This window comes from Aspergillus novofumigatus, assembly GCF_002847465.1.
Source record: "Aspergillus novofumigatus IBT 16806 chromosome Unknown P174scaffold_1, whole genome shotgun sequence".
Taxonomy (NCBI): Eukaryota; Fungi; Ascomycota; class Eurotiomycetes; order Eurotiales; family Aspergillaceae; genus Aspergillus; species Aspergillus novofumigatus.
Genome location: NW_020194274.1, coordinates 2,735,911 through 2,751,144, shown reverse-complemented (window position 1 = coordinate 2,751,144; position 15,234 = coordinate 2,735,911). Strand labels below are relative to the sequence as shown.

The 15,234-nt window shown below is 50.9% G+C and overlaps 4 protein-coding genes across 4 annotated transcripts; 1 reads left to right on the top strand and 3 right to left on the bottom strand.

Moving 5' to 3' along the window:
- Positions 1–323: 323 nt before the first annotated feature.
- On the bottom strand, positions 324–2,498 carry P174DRAFT_467948 (uncharacterized protein; the record flags this gene model as incomplete). Its single annotated transcript, XM_024830557.1, has 4 exons — positions 324–819; positions 843–1,569; positions 1,633–2,145; positions 2,207–2,498. 4 exons carry the CDS (start codon positions 2,496–2,498, stop codon positions 324–326), a joined length of 2,028 nt encoding a protein of 675 aa, XP_024687426.1.
- A 973-nt stretch (positions 2,499–3,471) lies between these two features.
- P174DRAFT_30713 (uncharacterized protein) lies at positions 3,472–7,265 on the bottom strand. The gene is made up of 2 exons (XM_024821637.1): positions 7,224–7,265; positions 3,472–7,113 (listed from the first exon to the last, which is right to left on the bottom strand). Exon 2 carries the CDS (start codon positions 6,996–6,998, stop codon positions 3,492–3,494), a length of 3,507 nt encoding a protein of 1,168 aa, XP_024687425.1. The 5' UTR covers positions 6,999–7,113; positions 7,224–7,265; the 3' UTR covers positions 3,472–3,491.
- Positions 7,266–11,137: 3,872 nt separating this feature from the next.
- Positions 11,138–12,366, top strand: P174DRAFT_500426 (uncharacterized protein). The gene is made up of 2 exons (XM_024830971.1): positions 11,138–11,640; positions 11,708–12,366. The coding sequence occupies exons 1-2, from the start codon at positions 11,391–11,393 to the stop codon at positions 12,265–12,267; spliced, it is 810 nt and encodes a 269-aa protein (XP_024687424.1). The 5' UTR covers positions 11,138–11,390; the 3' UTR covers positions 12,268–12,366.
- On the bottom strand, positions 12,316–14,628 carry P174DRAFT_437257 (acyl--CoA ligase). Its single transcript, XM_024826244.1, has 3 exons — positions 14,083–14,628; positions 13,392–14,027; positions 12,316–13,333 (listed from the first exon to the last, which is right to left on the bottom strand). Exons 1-3 carry the CDS (start codon positions 14,180–14,182, stop codon positions 12,363–12,365), a joined length of 1,707 nt encoding a protein of 568 aa, XP_024687423.1. The 5' UTR covers positions 14,183–14,628; the 3' UTR covers positions 12,316–12,362.
- Positions 14,629–15,234: the final 606 nt, after the last annotated feature.

Here is a 15,234-nt window from a genome sequence, read left to right as displayed (position 1 = left end):
TTGGGGGGTTTTTTTTTTTTTTTTTGAATTTATGGATAAGAACTCCAGTACTCAAGACATCTTGCCAAAAGGAGATGTTCAAAAATCGACAGATACTCCTTTCAGAACAGTAAATCCACAAAAACAAGCTATGGCACATGTCAATCAGATAGTAACCAAGAGCAGAAGCAATGTCAACTCACCCTCCATCAAAGTCAGTCTTCCTGCTTTTCCTAATAACTCACCCGCTGCCAATTATTCAGCTCACTGCCAGTCCTGTTCCTTAGATCACGAGATGTAAAAATCAGACACTAACTCGGTGGTAGATGGGAACGCAAGAGGATCTATCCCTTTGCCGTTTTAATCACTCTGTGCTTGACGACCACCTCTCCAACAGCCAACCCAATCCATTCCCTTTCCAGAGAAATCTCCAAAGATGCGGTAGGCGAGTCATCCTCGGTATCAGAGAAGACGTTCCTCGAAGTAAAGAACTCCCGATACCCCAGCTCGATTATCTCCGCCGGGATCTCCTGCTCGCTGTTCTGGGCCCTCAGCCGAGCAAACGCACGCAGGGCCTGAACCCGTCGTTGCTCCCGCTCTAGCAGGATCGCCTGGGCCAGGCTACTCGACAGAATCCCGCGTGCGTGCATCTTGACAAAAGCTTCTTTCAAGTGCTTGAAGGGCAGGCATACGAGCACCGCGGAGGTGGTCACGATCTCCGTGCTTTGCTTCTGTTCCTCGAGAGCCGCGAAGGAACCGAACTTGACCTCTGCCAGTTTCGGGTTGGGGAGAGAAGGTGTTGGAGAGGAGTGTAGGTATTCGGGATCCGGTCGGGCATGCCTTTGCAGTGGGCCTGAGGGAACAAGGTGAAGTCGGATTCCATGCGATTGACGACAAAGTCCAACGCGGCGGTTAGCAGATGCGCAGCCCACTTGGTCTGGAGCTCGTCATTGGCGTCGTTGACCTTGGATGGTGTTCCCTGGTTGTCGATGATTTGGGATTTCTCAAGCTCTGCGATCTGAGGAGCAGTGATGAGAAACTTGGATATGCAGAAGCCAAAGTAGAAGATCAATTCGATGTTGTCCCAGTTGATGACTTCCACAATCAGCTTGATACCCATTCCGACAATATCACGCCGCTGAAGGAAAGCCCCGGAGCTGGCGTAGCACATGGCGAAATCCGCCAGTGCCGTGTTGATTGGGTATGGAGACGACTTGATACTCTCTTCGGTGTAACCCAGACTGAAGAGTGTCATGGATCTGAGCCGTTTCTGGTTCAGGAGCGCCAACCCGTACAGACTCTGAAGCGCAATTCCAAACGCCTTGACTAATAAGAAGTTCTCTCCTGCCATCGCTACTATTTCGGGTATATCCTGCTTGGCTGCAGATGACTTCAAAATCGAAGCGAGAAGAGGGCTACGGGCGATCAACACCTTGTGTGTGCGGATGGTGATCGGTGGGAAGTTGTCTTTGCCCGACTCCAAGAGGATCCGGCAGTCGTGAAATTCCTCGCTGTCATAGAGGCGAAGGACGTACGCGGCGAGGGGACCGTCGTCATACACTGTAGCGGCTTCAGGATGCTTCTTTGCGACTAGTTGCGGGACACCATTAGCCTCCAGGCTAGCCATGTTATAACTCACTCGATGAGACTCACCTCCATTTTCAGCGGCATCCTTAGAGATCGTTCCGTTATCCTTTAACGGCCAGTTTTTAGATATGTCATTGGGATCCGCTGAAGCCACCTCCCCGTTCTTGGACACTGGGTGCGGCGCATACGATGGCAAATCATGGCCTATCAAGCTGTACGCTCCATTGACATATCCGCTCCGCGGTGTGTACACGCAGGTACAACAATCTCCAGCGTGATGGACACAGCAGCATGAGGGCCGACGCGGGCAGTCGCAATCGGCCCGGGTCCTGTGAACACAGCATGCGGGATCGAACCGGCAGGTTGCCGTTCCATGAACCTGGCAATACGGGAGTTTCTTGGGGGCCGAGGAAGAGAGGCCCACGTCCCCAGGGCTCCCACTCTGCACACTCGAGGCGCGGATTGTCTCTTCAGTAGTTGCGGCAATGGAAGGGGAATGCAAAGGCGCAGCGGAGGTTTGTGTGACGAAAGTGGTGTCATGGTAGGAGTGCGAAGCGGGATGATTAACACCGTAGGCATCTACGAGCGAACGATCAGGACCATCCTTCTCCACTGAATAACATTCAAAACTCTCACTCACACTGACTCTGAGCCTGGGCATGTTTCTCCCCCCAGGACGCCCCATCAACAATCAATGGGAGGCGCAGCGTATCCACAGAAGACGGAGCGCGCGACAGGGCAGCATAAGCATCGTCAGCCGTACTCTTGTACGACGGAGGAGACTCGCTGCAACTCGGCGCGTTGGAGTCCCCCTGTGATGACTGCTTCTTCTTATTCTGTTTCTTCTTTTTCTTCTTCTTCTTATGAGCGTTCTTCTTGGCCCTGCGGTTCTCTGCGTATCCGTCTAACTGCGGGAGCACCATCGACGCCATGAGGGGAACTGAGCAGCAGTTTCTGCACAGGGCAGATCTGCAGTTGGGATCGCGATAGTCGAACGAAGGCTCGCCAGCGGATCCGGAGACCTGAGGGCAAGATGGCAAATCAGTGATGCAGATGGAGTAGCGCCTAAGCATAGCCTTCTTCCACTCTGTTTCCTTTATCTGTTGGAAGGCAGTCAGGAAAGGAAGATGGAAGATATGTTTGGGGTTAGGGGTATATTCCCTATGAATGAAGTAGGAATCTGAGGATGGAAAATTTATGTGAAATGTGGAAAGGATGAAGAGCATATAATGTGTTGATGTATGAAGAGAACTCTTGGTCTGTTACTGCTTGGTCGCTATAGCGATGTCATCTGGTCTGAGACTTGGACTGAGCTTCACTGGCAATGCAGTCAAAAGGCAACCCTTCTAACACTACACAATACGTTTCAAATCTAGCTTGCATCTTTCATGTGCGAAGGATATGTCCTATCATCTCTCTTTCATTCTCTTGAAGTACTAATCGGGAGAGAGGGCTAATTTTCACCACGTGATTCACCTCAACGTGAAATAACGCTCACCTCACCCATCTCAGGTTGTACTCTTTACCTTCAGAGATAAGACAAGTTTCAGATGTCTCATACGCTTTCTATCGTCATCCAAATTCACAACTTGTCTTATTTTGTCCATATTGACAATGTACCACAGTGCTAGTTCAATGTGGATGACGTTCAAAACGAAGAGGTATCTGAATGATACATGGAAAACAAGATATATATGAATAGTAATCCCAGTAAGCAACGAAAAAATTCCATTTCGCCCAACAAGAAGAGAACGCAGTTGGTATATAGTCGTCGACGAAAAGAATCAACCCTGAATCAAGAGGTATCGGATACCCGAGGAAATATAAGGAGGGAAATTGAGAAATCCGGAATGCTAGGCAGACAAAAAAGGAAAGTAAGTATATGAGGGCATGTGAAAAAGACCTTCGGCAAGGAGATAATACGCCTAGAACATTCCACCTTCTATGGGGACATTGGGCGGCGGGTATTGCGGGACAGCTGGTGCAGGGGGCAGAGGGGCAGCGGCCATCGCTTGTTGCCGGGCCTTGGAGTTCAGGCTTACGCCCTCGCTGGAGGTCTTGCGGAGCTTGTTGTGTTTGGATTTGGGCCGCTTGTTCTTGTCGTCGTCGAAGGTGCTATGTTCCTCTGGAGGGCTGCTGACTGTCGAGGCCGGATGGTACGACTCGTGCTTCTCGCCCTTGAGAGCGCCAATGATGGTCTGGGTGGTAGTCTGGCGGCGTCGTCGTGGGTTCATAGGCGGGATTGGGGGCGTCTCCATGCCGTTACTTAAGCTTGCGCCTGGGGGAAGACCCACAGTCGGCACGTTGGATGTGCAAGACACAAAAGTTGGCTCGGAGATCTGCGTCTTGTCGATGACCCGCTTTTGAAGACCGCCATGGCCTGGGGCTCGCTGAGGCAGAGGATGGGCGCCGGTTGCCTGGGTGGGTAGAGATGTCGTGGAAGGATTCGGGGACATTTCGTGTAGAGGTGGTGTGGCATTGGCGGAATAAGGAGCAATTGGAGACGGCCGAGGAGACACTCCAATCATGGAAGGGTTGGTAGAGGGCGGAGGAGGTCGATCAAAGTAGCTCGATGCGGCAGACCGACTCCCGCTGCGGTAGCGTCCAGATGCGGCTGACGAGCAACGATCGTAGGATGCCGAACGATCATTGACCTCTACCGACGGACGCGTGGAGGATGGAACCGAAGGGGCGGCTCGCGGGTCAAAGTGCGGGAACGGCTCAGGGGAGCCGGCAGCATCTTCTTTCAGTGTCCCTAGATCATCGCGATCGCGGTATCGTGTTCGGCTCTTGGAGCGGCCGGAGGCGTCCGAGCTCGAACGATCCCTCTGCGACCTCATGCTTGAATGCGGTGAGGCGCCACGGCTGCGGCTCGATTCGCGGGAGCCTTCGTGACTGCCGCGGCCAAAGGCCGCCACTCTGGATCGAATAGACTTCTCTCCGGCGATTTGCGGTGAGCTGGTGTTGGAGTGCTTGCCGAAGCTGAAGGGCATCTTCTCGTCCTCCTCTCGCCAGGGGTCGTCCGGTACCAAGGCTGGGGTGGATGCGCTGGCGAGACCGACCGTCTTGGCATTCTTCGGGTCTTGTTTGCTGAAGAAGGGATGTTTCGGATTCTTGCTCTTCAAAAGGGCAAATGCGTTGCCGGGCTTTGCTTGAGGGGGGTGGTCTGGTGTTCTATGCCCGGAGATCGGGCTAGCTGATCGACTCTCGCTTTCAGCAAACCCTCTCAGCTTTTCCTGCACTCTCCTGCGCCGTTCCGCGAGCTCGATCTCGAATTCTTCCCGCTCCCGCTGGGTCTCCGTGCTTCCTTGACGTCTATGCTTCGATTTCAATTCGTCCTCCCAAGAAGGGACCTTGGAGTTGTCCTGTGAGTCCCTTGAGCTGTTTCCGTCTGTGGACGCGCGCTGAGAGTAGCCATCGGCCGTATCGGATCCGTTGGCCACGGATCCATCAACCTCGTCATCGTGGGGTTTCGGTGGGAATGCAGAAGAGTGCGGCACGTGGAACGACGAGCGATCGCTGTCGCGTCGAAGATGGGTGCGAATCAGGCCACTTAGTCCAAGGCCCGAGGGTCCGAGTGTGGGCGAGTCGGGCTTCTCCGGGACAGCAGTGCTGTCCTCCGCAACGCTTGTTCTTTCCGATGCTTCAATCTCAGCAATAGGCTTCAAATCACCGAGGTCGGAGAATCGAACTTCAGGCAGAACGCTTTGATGTTCTTCAGGGGGAGTTGCAGGCTTGGATGGTGTGCAAGACCGGAAAGCAGGATGGACAGCGTCAATAGCAGCCGCAACGTCCCTTGCATTGAATTCATCACCTTCATCGTCGGATGCATCAGGACTGGGGTTTGAGAAAAAGGTGCCATTTGCAGGGACGGCGGGAGAAGCGTCGATGCTCGGTGCAGTCGAATGATTCGCTGCACGATGAGACTCACTGTAATGAGAGGAGGCAGACTCAGGTCTAGACCAACCGCTCGTGTTTGAGAGACCTCGGGAACGTCCAATGCGTTCCTGTGGAGTCGTCCGACCGGGGGGTGATGGAGCTCGTCGGAGGGGCGGTGTGCTGCTGCCCTGGTGCATCTGCAGTTGACGTCGCGTAAACTGACTCTCATCAAAAGCGGTTTGAGGCTTGTTGAAGAGGCCCATCGCCGTAGCTTTTCCATGATCTTCCGGTTGCAAGGCGGCCGCCAATGTTCCTAGGTCTTCATTCTCGCTGACAGGTGGACTCAGTGGCGGTACTCCATAGCCGGGGGTCAGTTGCGACGTTGGTTCCTTGGGATCGCTGTCGTTGCTCGGCAGTTTTGGTGACACGGCTGAGGAAGGAGGGCTGGTCGGACGGGAAGACTCAGGAGTGGGCTCAGCGATCGCGAGATTCTGGAGGCGGTCACGCAGATTGGTCGCGCTCCTGGAGTACGCCCGGGTAAGAACAGGCGACTCTAACGTACCCGCACGTTGGCGGCTCAGACTCTCCAGGCGGTGCAGCGTCGTGTTCTGCTGGTTCTGTGCGGACTGTGCCAGACCTTGTCCATAGAGACGTCGAGATTTAAAGGAGCCACGTTCTGAGGCCATGGCCCCTATGAATCCTGACTTCAGATTTTCGCCAGGAACCCCAGTCCCCGTGGAAAATGATTCTCCATCGATCGAGGTAGCTGCCGTTGACGTGCGACGATTGGCAGTAGGGCCCGATGCAGTTGAGGACGATGTTGTCCGCTTCATGGAGGAGATGCTTGATAGACCATCCTCCGATTCTTGGGCTAGAGATTCGTTCTGATTCTCTTCGGCCTCGCGCTCTTCCTCCTTTTCCTTTAGTCTCAAGCGTTGGAAAGCAGACATGGACAGGTCGTGCTCATAAAGGGCGCGTCCCACCGGTGCTCGACCCGACTCGGATCCGGAACCATTCGCTGTCTTGGTCGGGATCTTGTAAACCTTCTGCCGTCCACCAAATAGATTATTGCCCTCGGTTCGTCGGGACCGGCTCATGATACTGCCATTGTGCGAACGATCATCATCGGTCCCATAGCCACCGTCGCCGCCGGAGACGAACGAATCGGTACGGCCCAGGTTGATCGATGGCCTACCATCTAGAGAAGCCTCGTCAATGTCTGCCAAAAGGTTGGGACTGTGCCCGAAAAGATTCAACCGGGAAGCGCGCTTGGGAAAGAGGACGCTATCGTCACTCGCTTTGCCGATCAATGAGTCTGGGTCATCCTGTTCTCGCAGCATGCTGAAACGTGCGGACAGCTTCGGCATCAGCAAGCTGGTGCGAAAGTCATCCTTAGATGGTAGGGCATTCGCGAGGTCTAGCTCCGGTTTTTCTTCTTGTTCTCCTTTCTTGCTCTTCCATGATAACTTGGAGGTCAGCGATGTCGGTACACTCTCCATGCTCTCGCCATCCTCCTTCACTTTCTCCTTTCTGTTTTTCCGGAATCGATTCATGATTCGGTCGCAAGACACGGATTATGCTGGTAAGGCGAAAATATCCGTCCAAGTAAGGCTCGATGATCGTAGCACAATCAGGAGTGGCCACTCGATCGAAAGATTATGTGAACCGCTACGCCGTCAACGATTACCAGTCAGAAATGAAGCCATCGACTGTTGACAACACTGTACAGACAGAGAAAGGGCGCGGAATTGATAAACGACGGGTGAGCAATGACATACAGGATAACTGAGAAAACAGAAAGTGATGAGAGTGAGAGAAGAGATATCAATGTATCACAATCATGAATTCATCCCCTGCGCATAGAATGTCGGACTCCGCAGCTGCGAATAGTACTTTGGCTTGCTCCAAAAATAGCCAATTAAAGATAGGGATGGGCTGAGGTATCGACAGACGGGGAGACAGGAGAGTCACGAAGCAGATGAAGAATTCTAGGTGGGATAGAACTGGTCGGAGCCGACTAATGGGGAGCCCGCATAGGATGGTTGAATGTGGCTGCAATGCAATGTTGAGGGTGGCGGAGGTATTTGGTTGGTTGTACAGTTTAACGTCTACAGTGGAGGAGACGACCAAAGAGAGCGAAAGAATGGATCGTGAACAATTGATTCGATTCGAGCAATTGGTGATCAATTGGAGATATCAGAAGGCAGGATAAATGAAAGACGGAAGTTGGATACGAAGGATGCTGGAAATGTGTTTAGTCCATTAAGGAGCGATAGAGTCGAAGTCGAAGAAGGGGAAAAGGAAGGGAAAAAGTCAAAGTAATATTGTCATGCGTTCAGACGATTTTATTGTTTTATTATCCTTTACTCGGTACTTTTCTGGGTTATTATTGATTTGTTAATCAGGAATGGGGCGAAGGAAAAGAATAAAATAAAATAAAAAATAAAGAAAAATAAAGGATCTGGATCCGATCGTCCATGATACTTCCTATTTTACACTTTTCTCTTTTCATTTTCATTTTGTCTTGTTCTTCCCTTCTCTTCTTAAGTGTTCCAGCGCATAGGTACCGAGCTTGGATACAGACTACAGAGGACTTTACTCGGTGCTAGTCTGCCTTGGTGTGCAGGTGTGCTTGATAGTACAGTCAGAGAATTTCTGGGCCTCATTAGCGACACTGGCGAGTGTTTGATTGGTAGGGGATCGACAAAGACATCAAATTTCGATGCCGAAGTTGAAGAACACCTCCACTTGATGGGCGCAGAATTAGTTGTGAACATTCCTTTTTGATGCCTCTATACAGCCTGATTTACCTATTATTGAACAGTCTTATTCCCGTGGTTACATGCCCCTGGTACGACGTCCGTCATATTCAATTTCGACCACAGGAACACGAGATATAAACTGTTAAGAAACCATGGGTGACCTTCTGATACTGTACGGTACCTCATACTAGCGCGGAGCGTCCCTTGCAGGCCCCGCAACTCAATAGTCCAATAGGATGATGCAATAACAGCGGGTATGAGGGATGGTTTCAGCTACTATACGGTACGAAATGTTTTGATACGCAATTAATGTATGAAATATGAATCTGTAATATTCATCTTGTCCTTCATGACAGACTTGGAGAGATTTCTCTGCCGGTACCTGCTTATTTTGGTACGGAGTCATGATGCTTAATGATTCAATAATCAGGTTTGCAGCAGCTCACGTAATGTAGATTTGTTCAGCGAGATCACCAAATCTGGTTCTTTCCACGGGATGTGACCGATGTGGGCCGATCTGGGGCTGAGGACGAAGGCTGAGCTGGAGCCTCAATGAAGAATAATTGGAAATGGAAGGCTGCATGAGGATGCATCTCAGTATCCCATCAGTCTTGTGTACTCAGCCTCAGTTTGGATTCATCCATTGAGCAGCCGCCAGCCTATCTACTTGATGTCTCCGAGTCCAAAATCATGATTTTAAGGGATATACGCACGGTAGCAGCGCTCATGTGGACATTCATGTATTTGATTTCTTGACGAGATTCAGGTACACTTGCAATAGGGACAAGACACTCCATGATGATCTCACAAATAGAGCTCAGGTTGTGGCTCTGCTCCGGATACTGGAGGTTCGAAGGATTCGAACACTGACTCTGTTAGTGCTAGCCTGCTTGGACACTTTCTAAATTCCCGGTTTTGTGTCCTCGGCGTGTCCATCTCAATCGATAACATCAAGTAGACGTCATCACTCGAGTAACTAATATTGACCTTGAGATATAAGAGATATTAGTCCCAGAAAGACTAGTAAGAAATTGTACGCAAAACCGGATAATACAGTGAACAAAGCCAACTGAGTGCCTCGTGACAAACTCCAACTGCGAAAAGTATATGTTCTCCGTGGAGCCAAAAACTTGACGCGTTTTAACATCAGACGATATTCTCCGAGTCGCTGGTTTGGACGTATCACACTTCATATCATGTGTGGTCTTGCATAGGCCCACAGGTCAACCCGGCCATAGCACGCTCAAATAATGGGAGTATCCAGATTTTAGGCGAGATGAGCATGTTTAAACGAGGTCCATCTCACCATCCGAGCTTTGACGATCGTGTTTCTCAGCTCGAGCATCTGTCTACCCAGTGAACCATTGTACGACGATCAATGAACCACTCGCCGGATGATGGTAGCGAAATGAACCCGTTGATCGGAATGCTGAACAGGAACAGCAAGGAAAGATCGAGTATCCCTGTTACCATATAGATACATAGGTAGGACTACCTACGCGCTAGGTAACGCCACGGATTGACTCCAACTGGAAAATCCTTCGTTATTGGTGTAATGGCAGCCTGACAGCCGTTGGCGAGGTAAATTACCGGCTCTTAGTATCAAGCCTCGCGAAGTCCTGGATGGATGGATTCATAGGAAACTTCTAAGCTTGAGTCGAAGGAGTTGGAAGACCTCCTTTGGTGCCCAATGGCAATTATTGAGTCCTCGGGGCCCCTGCGGCTGTGGGACATTAATATTGTTACAGGCAAGCTTAGTGTGGTTTTGAGTTCGTGTTGATACGTACCTAATACAAGACAGCACTGTAATTGAGTTTGCCAAACGGGTGGGTGCCCCTGACTAGTACTAGAAAGGATAAGTGGTATTTCACTTTGACAGACCCAGTCGATCCATACATATTATATTACCTTTACTTCATCTCCAGTCAGGTCTGTCTCTTGCGTACTTCTTTAGTATGTGGTAAAGGTAGACTCCATCCTGACGAATCAAGTAGATAGACTTAATTAAGGAAACTCTGTGAAATGTAGGGTCATTCTTTATTAAGTAGTACAGTACCGGCCAGGAATGCTGCGGTTCTTTCCGTACAGGGTAGTCAAACACAGATTCAAATCAGACATCCTCATAATCTCCCAGGCCTGGACCATTCGGGTCTTTGGGTCCTTCATTAAACAGTTCCCTCGTCAGATCATCATTGGTCGCCTTCCTCATGGTCATTATCCAGACTCCACCGCGGCATTATTAAGGTGTCAAGGCTGGAACTCACCATCTCACTATCTACGGAGAATCTACCCCATGTCTCACAGTTCAGATGCAGGAATTCATTGTTGAATGATGCGAATCAAGCAAAGCCGTCCTCTAGTCACCGACCAAGCTTTACACATGACACAAGCGACTCAATATTCAGACTCCCTCTTTCGATCCATTTTAGAGGCTTAGTTTCATCATGGTATCATACTCTTACTGAGAAATCAGTAGTCACAATCTGGACGTATACTTCTCATTGATTCCTTCTGGTCCCTACGTCACCAGTGCACTTAAAGTAAGACATTTAATCCGGTTTAATTACGATCTGTCACCTTGTCAGCCCGAAGCGAAAACTGGGGATGTTCGGTGTTGATACTCGAAGGGGGTCGAATCTTCAATAAAGGGCTTCTGAGACTTTCATGTATTTGCCATACTCAGAAGGGTAGCTATACTGACTAGTTATATCCATTTTCCAAATAAACAGATCCCTTACTGGATAATAAAATTTGCCAATCGAGTGGACAATGCTGATACTCTGTTGTTCTGAGTTGTCAATGGTGACGGATTGCCTTGCTGCTACCACGGATATATATATAACTCCGTATCTAAAAGTAAACCAAAAGTATATATGGAAAACTCTAAGCAGCAACGAGAGGCGAAATGTTGTCTCTTCAACAATCTCTGATGTTAGTTGATCCTACATGAGCTATCCATCTCGATGCGATCAAGTCCAGGGGTATATCGACCAGCAATGCAATAAAGCCCCAGCTCAAAACAATCGACAAGTGCCAAGTCCATGACGCAATGAAAACACCACCACAATCATCAACCCACATTGCACCAACTTCTCTATACCATCACCTCCAAATAATAGTCCTCTAGTTTACAAACCCGCTGATAAGTAAATATCAATAAACCCACCGATACCCCCTTACACAATGCAAGTCCTCCTCCTCGGCGGCCACGGCAAGGTAGCCCAGAAATTAACCCCGCTCCTGCTCGCCCGCGCCTGGAACGTCACCAGCGTCATCCGCAACCCCGAGCACGAGAACGCGATCCTCGCGTTAGGCAAAGGCGCAAGAGGCAAACTGTCCGTTCTCATATCCAGCCTCCAGGACGTGAAAAGCGACGATGACGCGAAGAAGATCATCGACGCCGTGTCGCCGGATTATGTAGTTTGGTCGGCCGGTATGGTATCCACCCTATTGCCATGTCCAGCATGCGGCAGTTGATTGACTGGTCAAATAAACTACAGGAGCCGGAGGCAAAGGCGGCCCCGAGCGCACCTTCGCCATCGACGAAAAAGCGGCAAAGCACTTCCTTGCTGCGTCGTTCGACTCGCCTCGCGTCACCAAGTTCCTGCTCGTCTCGTGGCTGGGTAGTCGACGGCTCCATCCGAGCTGGATGTCAGATGAGGATTGGGCGAGTATTCAGAACGTTTTTAATAATATTCTTCCTGTGTATGCCAAGGCCAAGCTCGAGGCGGACGAGTACATGACTGCGTTGGCGGCGCGGCGCAAGCAGTCCGACGGGCCGAAGCTGCAGGCGATCTGTCTGCGGCCGGGGACGTTGACTGATGAGCCTGCGACGGGACGGGTGGCACTGGGGAAGACTAGGGGCCAGGGGAAGGTGACGAGAGAGGATGTTGCCAGAGTGGCGGATCAGCTGCTGGCCAGGGCGGATACAGAGGGTTGGTATGATTTGTTGAATGGGGAAGAGCCGATAGAGGAGGCTGTTGAACGAGTAGCGCGGGGAAAAGTGGATGCGGTTGATGGGGAAGATGTTGATGGCATGGTGAAGCGCTTCTTCCCGTGATTGTGCAGCTTACAGGTTGGCCTTATAATGAAGAAACTACGATTGTCATGACAGGTATCCTCATGTTTCTCGATGTTCGTTATATACAAGATCTATTACAGCTTGGCCTTGGGAGCAGAGGCCCCTAGGGCCTTGCTGGCATCCTCCTTGGCCTGCTTCTTGAGAAGCCGTCGCAGAATTTTCCCACTCGGACTCTTGGGGATCTCGTCCACAAATCTCACACCTCCACGCAACCGCTTGTGGTATGCAACCTTGGCATCCAGCCACTGGACGATCCTCGTGGCCTCCTCCTCGGCAGTGATGTTCGAGCTCTTGCTCTTTGCGCTTCGCACAATGTAAGCAAGTGGCACTTCAGTTCCGTGTGCTTCGCTCTCCACACCAAGGACAGCGACGTCATCGACCGCCTCGTTGTCCACCAGAATTCCTTCCAGCTCCGCCGGAGCGACCTGGAAGCCCTTGTACTTGATGAGCTCCTTGACACGATCTGTGATGTAGAAGTTGTTATCCTTGTCTTGGTAGCCCACGTCTCCCGTCTGGAACCATCCGTCCTTAGAAAGGCACGTGGCCGTCGCCTCCGGGTTGTTGTGGTAGCCCAGGAAAACGTTGGGTCCGCGCAAGTACAGCTCGCCCACCTCGCCCACAGGCACTTCGCGAGGTTCGGACCCATCTTCAGGCATGGTCATATACTTGGCTTCCATGTTGGGGAGCAACTTGCCCACGGAACCAATGCTTGTGCGCCACTCTCCCCATGGCTGGGTGTGTGTAGTCGGGCTGGTCTCGCTGAGACCGTATCCCTGTTTGATACCAGTCTTGATACGTGAATAAACAGTCTCGACAAGTTCCTGCGTGAGTGGTGCGGCACCAGAGTTCATCATACGGAGACTGGACAGATCGTACTTGTCGACAATAGGATGCTTGCCGAGCAACAGTACGACCGGGGGCACCACGTAGCTGAACGTGATACGGTAATTCTGCACATGGGCACACCACTTCTCGATGTCGAACTTTGGCATGACATACAGTTCGTACCCTTGGTAGATGGTCTGGTGGACCAGGCAGGTCAACCCTAGAAGCTTTTGTCAGTATGATAGGTTAAGACGATGTGATGCAGCCGCAGGACGGACCGTAGATGTGGTAAAAGGGAAGGAAGGCCAAAATTCGATCTCCCTTTCCATCTGTGCCACCATTCCAACTCAACTGCTTATCCTCTCCTGCCGCAAGTTGGAGAGAATTGGCGACAATATTTCGGTGACTCAGCATAACTCCCTTAGGCACACCAGTAGTCCCCGACGAATAGACCAGGAATGCCAGATCCGTCGCAGGATTGATTTTGGTCTTGCGGTACCTAGTCGCCCCCGAAATGTTCCTGATCGAACTGAAATGCTTAAATTTGGCTTGTGGGTCGCGGTCATCGCCGATGAGGATGATTCGGTCTTCCGTGATCCCTGCCTGCTTTGCAGCCGCCGTGGCGACTGGTAGCAGCGCCATCTGAGTGATGAGAGCCTTCGCACCAGAGTTCTTCAACTGAAACGCCAGCTCCTCCACGGTGTATGCGGGATTTGCTGGAGATACCACACCCCCAGCCCAATGAGTCCCCCACATTACAGCCGGTGTATCAATGCAGTTGGGTGTGAAGAGGGCAAGCACATCCCCCTTCTTCCAGTCCAGGACGGCCTTCAGGCCTTTGCCGAATGCGAGCGCCGTCTCTTTTACATCTTTGTAGGTATATTGTCGCTTTGTGTCGGCGTCTATGTAGATGACTGTTTACAGTTAGTTTTCAGGTCGGGGCATGGAAAGAACAAGGGATACACGAACCCTTGTCATCCGGAAAAGGCCTGTCCTTCCTCTCAAAGAGAAAGGTCCAAAGGTCGATATTGGGGATTTCTATCGAAGGATACGGTGAGGAGACGGGCATTGTGGCTAGAAGATGCGGGGTAGTGTCGACAGAGATGAGGAGAACCGGATGACTCGAAATGAAGAGGACGAGTGTGAGCGTGATCGTGGAGTCCAACTGGAAGAGTCGCAGTCTTTAACGGGAGATAAAGAAAAGACAAGGTACACCAGATGACCGTCTCTCTAGATGACGAGGGACAATAACCTTGGAACTACTAATCAACATCCGGACACTGCCTCGGTATCCTCGCCGTTGAGACGCCAATACCCGAGATGCGTCGGCCATCAGCGGCGATCAATACCAGTTACTGATAGACCTGAGTAACCCGCGATAGACTGTGTTTGAGTCTTCCAAAAGAGCTTTTAGATAAGATTGATCGTCTTGATGATGGATTTTATCATGTATCAAATTAACAGTAGATAGAACATCACTTCTACCGGATCTCTCGGTATCTGCATCGGTGCAGTAGGCTTTTTGGCTTTTGCGGCTTTACGGCATTGCGATGCTGGGGGATTCTGTTGCATTTTGTGGGGAACTCGGGATGACTAAGAAAGCAACACTCATTGGACTGAAATTAGACCTGTCGGATGCCAACTGATATCCCTCCTCTGAAGGCTCTTACTCTTTGAATCCTAGCATTCCTCACTCTCAGGATGGTATCTCTTCATGACTCCTTACAAAACGGGGTACCTACATGCTCAGCAACTGACACAAGCAGAATGTACTGTTTGGAATACATAGACCTCTGCACCTAGTCCGACCTTTTACCAAACAGAGAATCTCAAGTCTCTTTCCTGAAATGGACAGTGCAGTCGATCATCAGACTTCTCACTGAATCCTCCTATCGCTGCCTCGTCCTGCTTGACAACCGTGAAGCATTCCCAACTGACAGTGTGTGACAGGGCATTTTGATGTTCTCCGCCATCGCTTGGCGGGCCAATCGCAGCCCAGAGATCCCGCTTCAAGAAAGGCATATAGACCACTTTAATCTCTTCCCAAGTGCCTTCGGGCATTTGGTCAATTTGAAACGATACAGAGAAGATTAGCATGGCCCCTGCACTAAGGATGACACG